Here is a 13,471-nt window from a genome sequence, read left to right as displayed (position 1 = left end):
ATTTCTCTTTTTTGTTTCAGGGAATATAGATATAAATACATTGGACATGTTTTCCAAAGACTGGTGGTGTATATTCATAGACTAGTACGTTCCGGTACGTGAGTTCTCGAAGAAATATAAACGCTCTATTCTGCTGGTTTTTTATCAAAAAGGGAATTCTGTATGGGTACCCGTAATCTTATATGTGTGAAACTACCGATGTGATATTTCTTTTTCCTCTACACTTTTCAGGACAGCAAGAAATATACATTTAATAAGAAAAATGCACCTTGAGTGGGCTGCTACGAGTTCCAAGTCAAAGAGGTAAGAAATTCTAGCTGCTTTTTGATATTTGAGATATCATTTAAAGTCTATTTCAAATTAGCTGGCAGTGTTTTTTCACAACCTCAATAACTTTTGATAGAATTTTTGTTAAGTAGCGATTTTGTGCTCGTTGAAAAGACAAACAAGAGTGGAACATCGTTGTAAAGAAAAAACTCCAAAAAGATCGGAAAATTAAGAAGAAGAAAATCAACTTCTTCAATAAATGTGTTACAATTATCATTTTCACACAAGTGATTCTTTGATCCTAGAACATCATTAATTTGAAAAAAAAAATTCAAAAAAAATTATTCTATCGAAAGATATAGTCCAAAGTTTATCAATGATTGACTTCAAAAATCATCAAAAACCAGGGTAAAGTTTTAAGCTGTATTTTTTAATTGAATGAATCTTTTTTCGGATTTGTGACGTTCTAGGATTGAAGAGTTTCTGATACAAAAATGAAGATCATAGAATTATTCTACAAGAAGTTGATTTTCTTCTTCTTCATGTTTCATCTTTGTTTTTCTATTTTTCTTCTTTTTTGATAATATTCCACTCGGAATTATCTTTTTTAACGAACATAAAACCGCTAACTAATTCAAATTCTATGAAAAAGTTAATTTCAGAAAGTGCTCAAAAGCGTTGAAAATCGACTGGGGATTTAAATGTAAAAGTTAAATCCTATTTTAACTTTATTTCGGTCTGCACGCCTCAACATTCTCGCAGCCAGCGGCATCTGAGCAAATCACACAATATCAGAGGGTGCGTTTGGCACTTTTCACGATTCGGCAAACTCCTAGCTTCCATTCTCCTCGGATAAACAGAGCGTCTAACCTTCTTGCTGTAAGTGGAGCTGTGCAAATTCCGGCCCGAAAATTTTTTTCCCACCCACCCGCCCTACAAAGGTTGCAGGCAACTTATCAGGATATTTATTGTTTATAAAAAGGGACAATTTTACCCAAATCATTTCCTGTGTAGTTAGCAAAATCATGCTAACTAATGAAATACAAATCTCAATTTATTACCCCTCCGTGCCAATGAAAGTACAAGTTAAACTATCAAATTAAACAGAAGCATAATTACTTGATACATCAGTATTTTATGTTTTTCTTCGTTCATTTTCTGTGACTAATTAGACTGGAGTCGTTTATAATGCGTGTAATACTAATAATACCAATACTACTAATAATAATACGGGATTTAGTTTGTATAAACGACTGGAAGAATCCGGTGTTCCAGCCTTATAGATACAGGGGCTAGCTACGCAGAAACTTGCGTAGCGAGAAAACCATATAATGTAGCAACAACAAACTCTCAAAACGAAATCAACTCAAATGAAAAACTTTCAATACACATATTCTTTTTTCTCAAGAATTATTTTGAGCAGGAAAAAATTATAATTGCAATATTGACACTTTTCTTTTGTTTGGAGTTAGTGCACAAAGGTTTCTAGACGACTAAAATTGTTCCATTCATTACTTTTTGCTTTATTTCTACTATATATAAATTAGTTGTCTAGCTTGCTAGACTAGTGACTAATGCGATCACGCGTTAATGAGACATGCCATAACTTACCCGCGCTCGGGTGTATGAGGGGAACTAGCTATCTTCTTAAAGATAGTAAACGTAGAGAATATATCCTATTAGAATAGTGTTGACCTTCGAATTATCCAAAATTGACCACTTTCAGCCAGTGCCGTCGCAACTGGGGGGCAATAATCTTTTCAAAAATGGTTATTTTGCAAAATGTTAAGTTTGTCTTTTTTAATTTGTAATAATTCTCATAATATGCTGATTTTCTGGAAAGCTCAAATTTTCAAAATTTTCCACCTCGGGTCAAACCATGGTTGGCCCTCGCGGTGTCACTTAACTTCAGCCCCCCCCCCAATATGAAAATGCTTCCTACGGCCCTGTTCAGCATAAATGTGGATCCAAATTCGCTGAAGTCATGACTACAAGTTTGTATTTGCAATATCCAACCACCATACTTAGTACCACCCCTACCCTAAGATTAAGGTAGGAGTGTGATTTGAAAATTCAAGAGAAAGTCAGTTTATATTAAATTATGCATATTTATTTGAAATTATTGAAGAGAATAGTTACATACTGTAAATCAAAATCAAATTATTAACTAAAATTATTAGACTTTTGCATGGTCCAGGAAAATCTACACCATTGCCATCTTTCGTTCCAGTTCGTCAAGAAATTGCATTTTCAACTCTAAAAAGTGAATAAAATGATATGTTGTGTTATGTCGTTTTGCACTGAAAATCACCTTCTGAGTTTTGTCCGCTTTTAGGGATGAGATTAACAAGAGGAAGGTTAGGAAAATAATAATAATAATAATAATAATAATAATAATGTTTTACAGATTTCCAGGCCACCGTGCAAGCACATGGGCCTCTATAAATCGCTCATACATTGGTTTGGTTTATTACAAAGGTTAACTTCAAACAGATATGCAACAATAGTGACAGTTTCAATCATACTCAAACATTTTCTCTTTCCAAGCTAGACCGAGGTTTTCTTTAAACTCTTGTATTGTAGATGATTTAACTACTTTTTCAGGTAGGCTATTCCACTGTTCAATGCCCCGATAGTAAAGGGAGTTGCTCTGTGGTCCACGGACACCATCGTTCCCGAAAATTCTTACCAGCTCAGAATTATGTGTTCTCATTGGTCTTATTCGTTGGTTAAATTTCTTAGGAACACACGATTTTTCATAGTGATTTAAATGTTTAAAGATCTCAACCATATCACTTACCGCACGCCTATATTTTAGACTTGGGATTCCAATTCTTTGTAGTCTGCTTTCATAACATAGTCGTCCACATGTTTCGACTGTTTTTGTAGCGCGCCGCTGAACACCTTCTATAAGTTTTTTGTGTTTTTTCAGTTTCGGTGACCAAATGACTTGGGCATATTCTAGGTGGGGCCTGACAAATGTTATGTAAAGTTTACGGAATAATTCAGGAGTGTGAGAGCAGCTTATTTCTTATTCCGTAGGCTTCTAATTTGATTAAGAGCCTTTGGTGGGGAACTGAGTCGAATGCCTTTGCAAAGTCAAAGTACACTGCGTCAACAGCTTTACCGTTAGCAATGTCTTCGGTACATACATCTAGATAGTTTAGCAGTTGTGTTACTGTTGATCGGCGATTGATAAAACCATGTTGCTTGTTAGAAAGTAGTTTCTCTTGCTCTAGATGCGACATAATATGGGTTTTAAGAATCTTTTCCATCATTCGACACACAATGGATGTCAGGCTAATCGGACGGTAGTTTTCCGCTATATTTTTGTTTCCTTTTTTGTAAACAGGTGATACATTAGCATGCTTCCAGTCGTTTGGGAGACAACTTTCGTTGAGAGATTTTGTCATTATTAGGAAAAGCGGTTCTGCAATATATTCAGCGAGCTCCTTTAGCATCCTTGGATGAAGTTCATCTGGCCCCATGGATTTGTTTGGATTTAACGCCTTGAGTTCCTTTTTTATAGTTTCAGTTAGTATATTTATCTCTACTTCTTTATCCGTCCTGGAATGGAATTCAGGGAGTTGTTCAACTGGCTCACGTGTAAAGACACTACAGAATTGGCTCTGGAGTATGTTGGCTTTACTTTTGTCATCATATTTGATCGAATTTTCATTATTAGGGTTTTCGAGGAGAGGATGTATTCCCGTTCTTGCTTTCAGATTGCTGCGTACATATTTCCAGAATCTTTTTGGATTTGTTTTTGATTGTTCGCTGATCTTTTTTTCGAACTCTCTCTTGGAGCGAGTCAGGGCTCTATTAGCGGCGTTGCGCCATCTTACGTACTCCCTTCTACGTCTTTCAGTGTCGTCGTTTTGAAGTGAGATGATCCATTTTCTATGCGCCTTACGTTTCTCTTTAATTATCTGACAAATTTTTGGATCTAAGGGATGCTTCCCTTTCCTCCTTTGATTTGACAGGTTGTTCTTATTGTGGGTAAGTGGCACATAGAGGTTTCGGAGCTCGATCATTTGTTTTAGGAATAGGTCCCAACTCTCATTCACATCTAATTCAATCGACTTTTGGATGAATTCGATAGACCAATTGATGTGGCTTAGATGAGATCTCATAAACTGGTAGTTGGCTTTGCTGTATTGATATCTATCAAGCTCATTTTTAATTGTGAAATAGCCATAGAATTTAAAGGAGATGACACTGTGATCACTGAGATGGAGTGGGGCAAGATATTTTATCTCGGAAACTTGATTTTCTTCCCCTGTAAGGATGAGATCGAGTATTGATGGTTTGTCGGTGCCTCGTCGCCGTGTCGGTTCAAGGACATGTTGGTATAAAAAACAGTCTCTTAAAGCATGAAGGAATTTCTCCTCGTCGCTATCTTCTTCACAAGGTGAGGACCAATGGACCCAATCGATTTTCTTATAGTTAAAGTCACCTATAAGACATATATGAGTGTATTTCGGATTTAGGCAGAGATCTTTTATGAGCTTATTCATGTTCTTATTATTTTCATCGAAGATGTTTGTTTCGGTTTTTGTCGGGCTTCTAAAGACATCCGAGTAACATAGTGTCTTTGTTCTCCATTGCAATTTCTAACAGGCAAGTCTCTTCAAATTCAACTTTCGTTTGTATTTGTAGAATGAGGTGATCAATAGACTTGTGGACTAGAATGATGATTCCTCTCTTTTTTTGTATTCCTATGTTAGTTTTATATGGTATAGAATAATTCTCAATTGAGTAGTCTTGATCTTTTCTCTCAGAGATCCGTTTGGTGTTGACTTCGGTGATCGCAATTATATGAGGTTGTTCGGTAGCGACGTGCTTTAAAAGTTCATTTTTCTTCTTAGATGTCATTTGGTCTGCATTTGTGTAGATGATAGTAAGTTCACTAATTGTTGTGGTTGTGTTTTTTGAATTGTTTTTGTTAGGTGGGTTTTCATTCAAGCTGTCGTTATCGTTATCGATCGGTTTTATTGATTGATTGGGTTGTTGTTTCGTTTTTGTGTTTTGTTGTACACCTTCTTTATTTCGAAGCCGTTTTTTGACGATCCTCGAACCCGATAAATAAATTCATCGGTTTCTAGGTCATCATTTAGGTCTTTCGCCTGTTGTGATAGCTCTTTATACTTTTCACGTTGGGACCTACATAGGTCTTCTGTGATACTTATGCCTTTATAAGTATCGTTACCTTTAAGTGATGGGAGATTTCCCATGATCTTAAGTTTATCATCTTCACTATCGAGGCAAATTAACAGTGGACGATTTGGTTTCTTACCTATTCTAAATATTTTTTTGATCTTAGAAGAAACATGCAGATCCTTAATTAATTGATCAGCCCATTCGCAGTCCCTAGTATGATTATTTTTGTCACTATTATCGCATACCTGTTCTTCTTCTTTTCTTCCGTGAACGATGATGTTCGTGGCTCTTCTCCTCTTCTCCATCTCAAGAGCGATCTCTTCGTCTCTGGCTTGTTTAATCGCAAGTTTGATTCCGCTCGTGTCACTCGTCGGTTGTTGAGGGAGACCAGATTTTGTGGCTTCTGAATACGATTTCATCGCTTGTTGGCATTCGTTCTTTATTGTTGACAGGATACTGTCCTTGAATTCGTCAAGCTTTCGTTCGAATTTCTTTTCAGCAAACTCGAGTGTATGCAGGCCGGGGTCAGCTTTCAAATCATTTTTCAAAGTTGGAGATCTGCGTCCTTATCTTCAAGCTGTTTCTTAAGGTGATCTTCAAAGTCACGACTACTTTTTATAATTCCTTCGCATGCGTCGATTTCTCTGCGAAGGCGTTTAATTTCATTTTGCGTCTGAAGCGATGGTTGAGCCTTTTCCTTCTTGGGGACCAGTTCGAGCAGCTTGGGTTCAACTTCAACGCAGTTGATACAGATGTATTTCTGGGTTCTGTTGGCTTTGAGCGTTTGAATATGGAATGCAGGAAGCATACAACATCTGTAGTGAATGGATCTCTTACATTTTGCACAGGTTAGCGAATCTGAATCCCTGTCATCAACACATCGATTTTCGGTGCATATAATGATATCTTCTTTCATTAAGATTTTCTTAGAAGCAGCAGATTGTTTTGGCCTTACGGATGATGCAGCCGATGCCATTTGGTCAACGAGTTGGTTGTAGTAGTTGAATTTGTTGGAAAAAAGCAGCTTTTTAGGTGTTTTTTATTGTTTTTTAAAGACAGGATCTACGAAATAACAACGAAAATATTGATTTAAGCTTAAAGAAAAGTTACTTTAAAATAAAAAATAAGAACAGGCTGATCCAAATTAACTTGTTCCTATTAAAAGTTTTATAATATGGCAATTTCAGTTTTGAAAACGCTTACCATAGTCGTGTCTCAATATCGAATCTTTCTTCTTATCTGCTATAAAAAAACAAAAGTTTATTATATATTATACCCTTTTAAAAAAAGGGGGTTTGTAGGGGTTCGAAAACCGTTTTCCCGTCAAGTTTTTTGCTGAATCCCGGAATCCCGAAAAATTGAAGAAAAAAAAACAATACTGGAATACTGACAAAAAATAAGGCTAAATACCGTCTGATTTTCAAATACCGTTTTCCCGTCTATTTTTTCGTCAAATTCCGTAATACCGTACTAAAAAAGAGACAATCTCGCCACACCGTAAAATTAAAACCCCTCTTTAAAGCCATATATTATAATTCTAAATATAATAAGTTCCTCTAAAAAAGTTTGATCTCGAAGTAGTTTGGTTCTGATTATCTTAAATTCACTTTCAATCAAGTCTAGAGAGAGAAAAAAAGAGAAAAATTACCGCAAGCTCCACAAGTTGCTGGACAGACATTCCAATAGTAGTAACCGCTTCCACATCTTCTGCCATTTGCTTTATCTGTTTGACATTTTGCTGGGTTGGCATCAGCACAGACATCATCTCTCTTTCTGAGTGAATCTTTCTTGTCACAAGCTCCACAAGTTGCTGGACAGACATTCCAATAGTAGTAACCGCTTCCACATCTTCTGCCATTTGCTTTATCTGTTTGACATTTTGCTGGGTTGGCATCAGCACAGACATCATCTCTCTTTCTTAGTGAATCTTTCTTGTCGCAAGCTCCACAAGTTGCTGGACAGACATTCCAATAATAGTAACCGCTTCCACATCTTCTGCCATTTGCTTTATCTGTTTGACATTTTGCTGGGTTGGCATCAGCACAGACATCATCTCTCTTTCTTAGTGAATCTTTCTTGTCACAAGCTCCACAAGTTGCTGGACAGACATTCCAATAGTAGTAACCGCTTCCACATCTTCTGCCATTTGCTTTATCTGTTTGACATTTTGCTGGGTTGGCATCAGCACAGACATCATCTCTCTTTCTTAGTGAATCTTTCTTGTCACAAGCTCCACAAGTTGCTGGACAGACATTCCAATAGTAGTAACCGCTTCCACATCTTCTGCCATTTGCTTTATCTGTTTGACATTTTGCTGGGTTGGCATCAGCACAGACATCATCTCTCTTTCTTAGTGAATCTTTCTTGTCACAAGCTCCACAAGTTGCTGGACAGACATTCCAATAGTAGTAACCGCTTCCACATCTTCTGCCATTTGCTTTATCTGTTTGACATTTTGCTGGGTTGGCATCAGCACAGACATCATCTCTCTTTCTTAGTGAATCTTTCTTGTCACAAGCTCCACAAGTTGCTGGACAGACATTCCAATAGTAGTAACCGCTTCCACATCTTCTGCCATTTGCTTTATCTGCTTGACATTCTAATGGGTTGACATCAGCACAGACATAATCTCTCTTTCTGAGTGAATCTTTCTTGTCACAAGCTCCACAAGTTGCTGGACAGACATTCCAATAGTAGTAACCGCTTCCACATCTTCTGCCATTTGCTTTATCTGCTTGACATTCTAATGGGTTGACATCAGCACAGATATAATCTCTCTTTCTGAGTGAATCTTTCTTGTCACAAGCTCCACAAGTTGCTGGACAGACATTCCAATAGTAGTAACCGGTTCCACATCTTCTGCCATTTGCTTTATCTGTTTGACATTTTGCTGGGTTGGTATCAGCACAGACATCATCTCTCTTTCTGAGTGAATCTTTCTTGTCACAAGCTCCACAAGTTGCTGGACAGACATTCCAATAATAGTAACCGCTTCCACATCTTCTGCCATTTGCTTTAGCTGCTTGACATTCTAACGGGTTGCGATCAGCACATACTAAAGGAAATATTTGGATTTTTAGACTTAATAGAGAATTTGACAGAAATAATTTTCAAAATAAGTCGAGTATCATTTTTTCATATGCATAGATCCATCAGAGATGACAACAAGACAACAACTCCTCTAGAGCTTTAGCATAGTTGACAGAAAACAATCAGAATCCTATTTCAAGTTATTGAATGCGAAATGGATGATAAAAGGAATCAAAAATCTTACCTCCGTCACTTCTAAAGAAGGAGTAAGCTTCTGCGCAAGTCAAGGTAACCATGATGATGGCAAAAACCAAATACCTCGTCATTTTTTTGGAATTACAAGAGTCGTTTGTTCTCAATGTCTACAATGTGTTATGCGTTGATCAGTAAAATACCTTCCTTATTTATGCCTTTCGACCCAGTCATATAAATGCAAGAGAATTGCTATCCAGATTTGACACGCTTGATTAATCTATAAAAAAAAGACAATAACTACACACCTTTCTTTCAAATTAATTTTTTTTCTTATTCAAAAGTTCAATCAACGGATGTTGCTTTCAAGTTGCCCCCAATTATATAGGGTACACGTTTTTTATAAGAAATTTTTGAAAACTTTTGAAGCCTTGGGGTGTTCTTAACGTTTTGAGATTCAAGCCTAAAAATGTTCTTAACATGTTCTTATTTTTGCCATTTTTTAAGTATTTCTGTCCATTTTCCTAAGCAATTCGGTGTTTTTAAAGTCAAAGTTCAAAGCCTTATGTTTTTAATAGTTTATTCTTATAAAAAATATGTATAACGGCCAGATCTTTTTTATTTATAACCTTTAACCATATTATAATGGACCCGCGGCTGGAATTTGTACCGCATTGCCTTTTCAGTTAATTGTTGTTCCATCTCTGTCTACGAGCTTTATAAGAACATCAAGATGCTCAGTTTATTTTTGGTAGATAGTTTTTCGAAATTTTTCTCTTATTTTCCTTCACAAAAAGCTTTTTTATGATTAGATATCGTTGAATCTGTACCCAATAGAACACTTGAACTAATTTTGGACATATTTTAGGGGTGTTTTGTGGAAACAATAGTTTTTCACCAAAATTTAAATTATAAGAATTTTACTCAAGATGACAACTTTCCTGTCAGTTTGAATGATAAATTTTGAAGGTGGTGGCTTGAAATTTTGACAGTATTATCTTGGTGTACTTTTTCATTGATTTCTAAGAAGATTTCACTGAACTACTTTATTACTTTTTTAGTTCTTTCAGTCCAGCCATTTTGTGCTTGTTTAAATTTCTTAGTGTTGATATATCCTTTAAAATAATTTTATAATGCAAGTGTAGTATCAAGGCCATATCATTAATGTCTAAAACGCACTGAGAAGTAAGTATTAACGACAAACCAATAAAATTCACCATTAAAGATGCAATATTACTGATTTCTTGATCAACAAATAGTCATCACATACGACAGAGATAGAACAACAGAATGAAATTCAGATGTTATCATTCCAGCCGCGGTTTTCTTATACTATGCTTTAACCTTAAGAAGACATCAAAGAGGAAAGGCATCACACAGAGAAAAAATCAAAGTAATTAATCACAAATCAATCACATCAAAGTTGGTATGGTTATTATAATAATTATGCACTCAAATAATCGTTCCGAATAACTTTAATTACCCAGATTGGAAAGGGAACTAGTTTGATCCGGATATGCTCACCTTACCTCAAAAAGGTCCGTTTATAAACGAGCTTTCAATTCAATTAATAGATTATCCATTCATTCGGGTTCTTTCTGAAGATTGAAGCCGGTAAATTAGGTGTTGCTAATTCTTATGCCATCAGTAAGGACTCTAAAGTTATGGAGTAGGGTCCCCTGAAAAATGCGAGAATCTTACGACTTTTTCGGGTGTGACTTTTTAAAGATTGGAAAAGTAAAGATTTGAAGTTCAAATATTCTTTCAGTTAAACAGTAGGCCTATTGCTCTAACTCCGAAATCTCACCTTGGTATTCTTACAGAAGTTATTCTTATAAAAAAGCGTGTAATGCTTTGAATTATCATTTTCACGGTAGAGCCGAAGCATTCGTTGAAAATTGGCAAGCTAAACAAAGATTACTTAAAACGAATGGACTTGAAATAATGATATAATTTTTATATTTTGAAAATATTGGCCAGTCTGTAAAATGTAAATTATAAAGTTTCAACCTACTTTTCTCAACTATTTTTTCTACTACCCCCTTACTGTTAACGAGGCTCTTAGATTTCACATCAAAAACGGGATCATCACAGCATGCAACCATGAAATATTCAATAAGACAATTACCGATGTACTAATTATTAAGGAAAATCTTTTAATTGTCTAGGTGACCTGACCTCTCCATTTTTTGACAAGTTGACCTTTAATTATCAAAAGCTTCTTTCAAAAGTTTCTTTCGTTCCTTTTTTAACTTCAAGAAAATCACGCAGATCGTGGGCCAAGCCTATTTCTTACTCTAGCTAATATACATAGGGAAAAAAAAAGTTCGTAATAAAATGTTAACCCTATTCGTACTGGGGGGGGGAGCTTTTTCTGTTCGGAGGTCAAATTAATGTTAATTAGCTCCTGAAATAATAAAGCTTTTGTCATGAAAGTTTCTGTAAATTCCTTTTATTTAGCTTCAAAAAAATAAATTTGACACCTAAAAATTTTCACACCTTGAGTATGATGACAATTCTGATAGTAAGGTGTCACAAAAATTGACACTTTTCCAATACAAATTTGCGTGCCTTCGTGCCTTTCGAAAAAAAGTTCGTGCCTTTTGAAAAAGAGTTCGTGCCTTTCGGAAAAAAGTACGTGCCTTCGAAGAAAAAAGTTTGTGCCTTTCGAAAAAAAGTTCGTGCCTTTCGGAAAAATAGTTTGCGCCTTTCGGAAAAAAAGTTCGCGCCTTTGAAAAAAAGTTTGTGCCTTTGAAAAAAAAGTTCGTGCCTTTTGAAAGAAAGTTCGTGCCTTTCGAAAAAGTTCCTGCCTTTTGAAATAAACTTCGTGCCTTTTGAAAGAAACTTCGTGTCTATTGAAAGAAACTTCGTGACTTTTGAAAGAAACTTTTGAAAATACCTTGGAAATAGTTCGTGCCACTTTCTTATATAAAGCTCTTATAATTATAAAGAAATGTATATAAAAAACATGTTTTAGGATGTAAAATCCAGTGGCGTGCTGGGTCCCAACGGAAACTTCTGATGCAACGCCGAAAATGAGGCATTCCATCTACATTAAAAAGATCAACGAATTGCTCCACTTTTAGTGTTCAAAACTGGCTCGCTTGCTTGCTCTTCGATGTAACAACTTATATTCACGGGACACTGCTGGTCCTGCTTTATTAACCCAAAGAAGGTCTCTATCACGCTATTGGCTAAAACTTCTATATTAATACCGTTAATGAGTTTGTTTACTTTAAATATCTTGATGTTACCGTCTTTTAAAAAAAACATTGGCGTTCTGTACAGGGTGTCTGGAAAAAAAGTATCCAGTTCGAACGTGATTCTGAGTAGGAGGTTTTTGCATGTGTTTAACAAAATGTAATAAAATATATGCCAATACAATAATTGTTTTTACAACAGTCATTATGATTAAAAGAATTAACTTTCTTTACAATTTTCATGACTTAAAGTTATTGAGAACTGTTTTGTGTAAAATTTATCCATGTAAGATGTCTCATGACAATTAGTATGACACAGAGAGAAACTTTGAGAAACATTGCAAATGTAGTGAAACACACACAAGAACTTTCTTTCTATAGAAGTGGTACGACTCGATATTTTTTTCGGGGCACCCTGTAGTGTTAGATTGTCTCGACGCTATTTGTGATTAATCTCTTTGGTCGTGTTCAGACCTGAAAGTTTAAGTTTAAGGTTTAAGTAGTACTTTGTTGATATGGGAATTCAATTATAATCACTTTTCTTTTGTCATCATCGATTGGCGATCTCGAGGAATCTCCTTTCCTAACTTGAAATCATGTCATCTTCTCTCTTGAGATACTTTGAAACAAAAAAGATTTCAGGGAATCCCTCTGCAAAACACTAATTCGTGTTAGTTTAAGCCATTACTGCTAGAGATGCTCCGAGCGTCTCTAAGTCATAAATTTCACGTTCTTTTTTCTTCATTTACAAAAGGAGCATGCTTTTCACTTGCGAATTCTGATTTCGTCTATTCAGAAAACTGTAACGAAATCGTAAAAACTTTTTTTTAAACCAGAGGGTGATTCCTTTTTAAACTTTGGTTTAACTAATGAGGAGCGTGACGTTAGATACAAAAGGAATGTAAAAGAAACATGTAGATCTAATTGCTTTAAACCTTGGTCTGAACACGACCTTTACATCGCTTGATTACATGCACAAATACTTTAAAAGGTTGCGCTCAAATTGCTCTCTGAGAAATGTCTATTTAGGTTTGTCCATTAAATCAATTAGTGATAATTTAGGAGCTTCCGTGGACCATAAATCTTCTTATTATAAAAAATTTCCGTTTTGCATCATTGGTCGATCAAAAAAAACTTAGTGCATAACATATCGTCAACGTGTAAGGGGTCGTCCACATAGTACGTACGCACTAAGGGGGGAGGGGGATCTTCTCAAAAGCGTATGCTTGCGTACAGTGGGAAAGAAGGGGTCAAAGGAAAATGTACGTACGCAGAGAAAATTTTTTCATAGCCCCTTTTTGCTTGTAAAATCTTTTGAAAGAGGATAAAAAGAGAATTATTGTGCGTTTGTACCTTGCGAAATGTTTCATGTTATGTTTTTTTGTCGACTTTTACGCTGCTTAGATTTAGATGCATCAATGAAAAGAAAAAGTTTCTTAAACATTGAGTTTCACCATGTTTGAAATAAAGGTCCAAACCAAACGATTTGAATTTGAAATTTTCTTCAACCGAGGGGGGGGGTGAATGAGAAAGTACGTACTTACCACGGGGGTATAGCCATTTGCGTACAGGGGGGGGGGGAGGGGTACTCGATTTTCGACATTTTAGTGCGTACGTACTAT

At 35.8% G+C, this 13,471-nt stretch overlaps 1 protein-coding gene across 3 annotated transcripts; it reads right to left on the bottom strand.

The window, feature by feature from the left end:
• Window positions 1-2,355: 2,355 nt before the first annotated feature.
• LOC136823374 (A disintegrin and metalloproteinase with thrombospondin motifs 9-like) lies at window positions 2,356-8,956 on the bottom strand. Of its 3 annotated transcripts, none has more exons than XM_067079550.1 (4): window positions 8,702-8,956; window positions 7,365-8,482; window positions 6,631-6,667; window positions 2,356-2,523 (listed from the first exon to the last, which is right to left on the bottom strand). In XM_067079550.1, the coding sequence occupies exons 1-4, from the start codon at window positions 8,781-8,783 to the stop codon at window positions 2,471-2,473; spliced, it is 1,290 nt and encodes a 429-aa protein (XP_066935651.1). In that variant the 5' UTR covers window positions 8,784-8,956; the 3' UTR covers window positions 2,356-2,470. The 3 variants fall into 3 exon arrangements, with proteins under 3 accessions (XP_066935651.1, XP_066935649.1, XP_066935650.1); XM_067079548.1 differs by having other exon boundaries at window positions 6,631-6,669; window positions 7,076-8,482; window positions 8,702-8,955; XM_067079549.1 differs by having other exon boundaries at window positions 6,631-6,666; window positions 7,076-8,482; window positions 8,702-8,955.
• Between the last annotated feature and the right edge of the window lie 4,515 nt (window positions 8,957-13,471).

The sequence above is a fragment of the Clytia hemisphaerica genome, unplaced genomic scaffold, assembly GCF_902728285.1.
Source record: "Clytia hemisphaerica strain Z4C2 unplaced genomic scaffold, Clytia hemisphaerica genome assembly, whole genome shotgun sequence".
NCBI classification, from domain to species: Eukaryota; Metazoa; Cnidaria; class Hydrozoa; order Leptothecata; family Clytiidae; genus Clytia; species Clytia hemisphaerica.
Note: the sequence above shows the minus strand (reverse complement) of the source record. Positions and strands in the feature narration are given on the sequence as shown.

What these genes read in the sequence shown, in the direction of transcription:
- LOC136823374 (XM_067079548.1), bottom strand. Translation starts at nt 8,783, where the DNA reads ATGACGAGGTATTTGGTTTTTGCCATCATCATGGTTACCTTGACTTGC. An exon ending in AGCAACTTGTGGAGCTTGCG is followed by an intron (nt 6,670 to 7,075) that starts GTAATTTTTCTC and finishes GTTTTTTTATAG; the next exon opens with CAGATAAGAAGAAAGATTCG. An exon ending in GATATTGAGACACGACTATG is followed by an intron (nt 2,524 to 6,630) that starts GTAAGCGTTTTC and finishes TTCACTTTTTAG; the next exon opens with AGTTGAAAATGCAATTTCTT.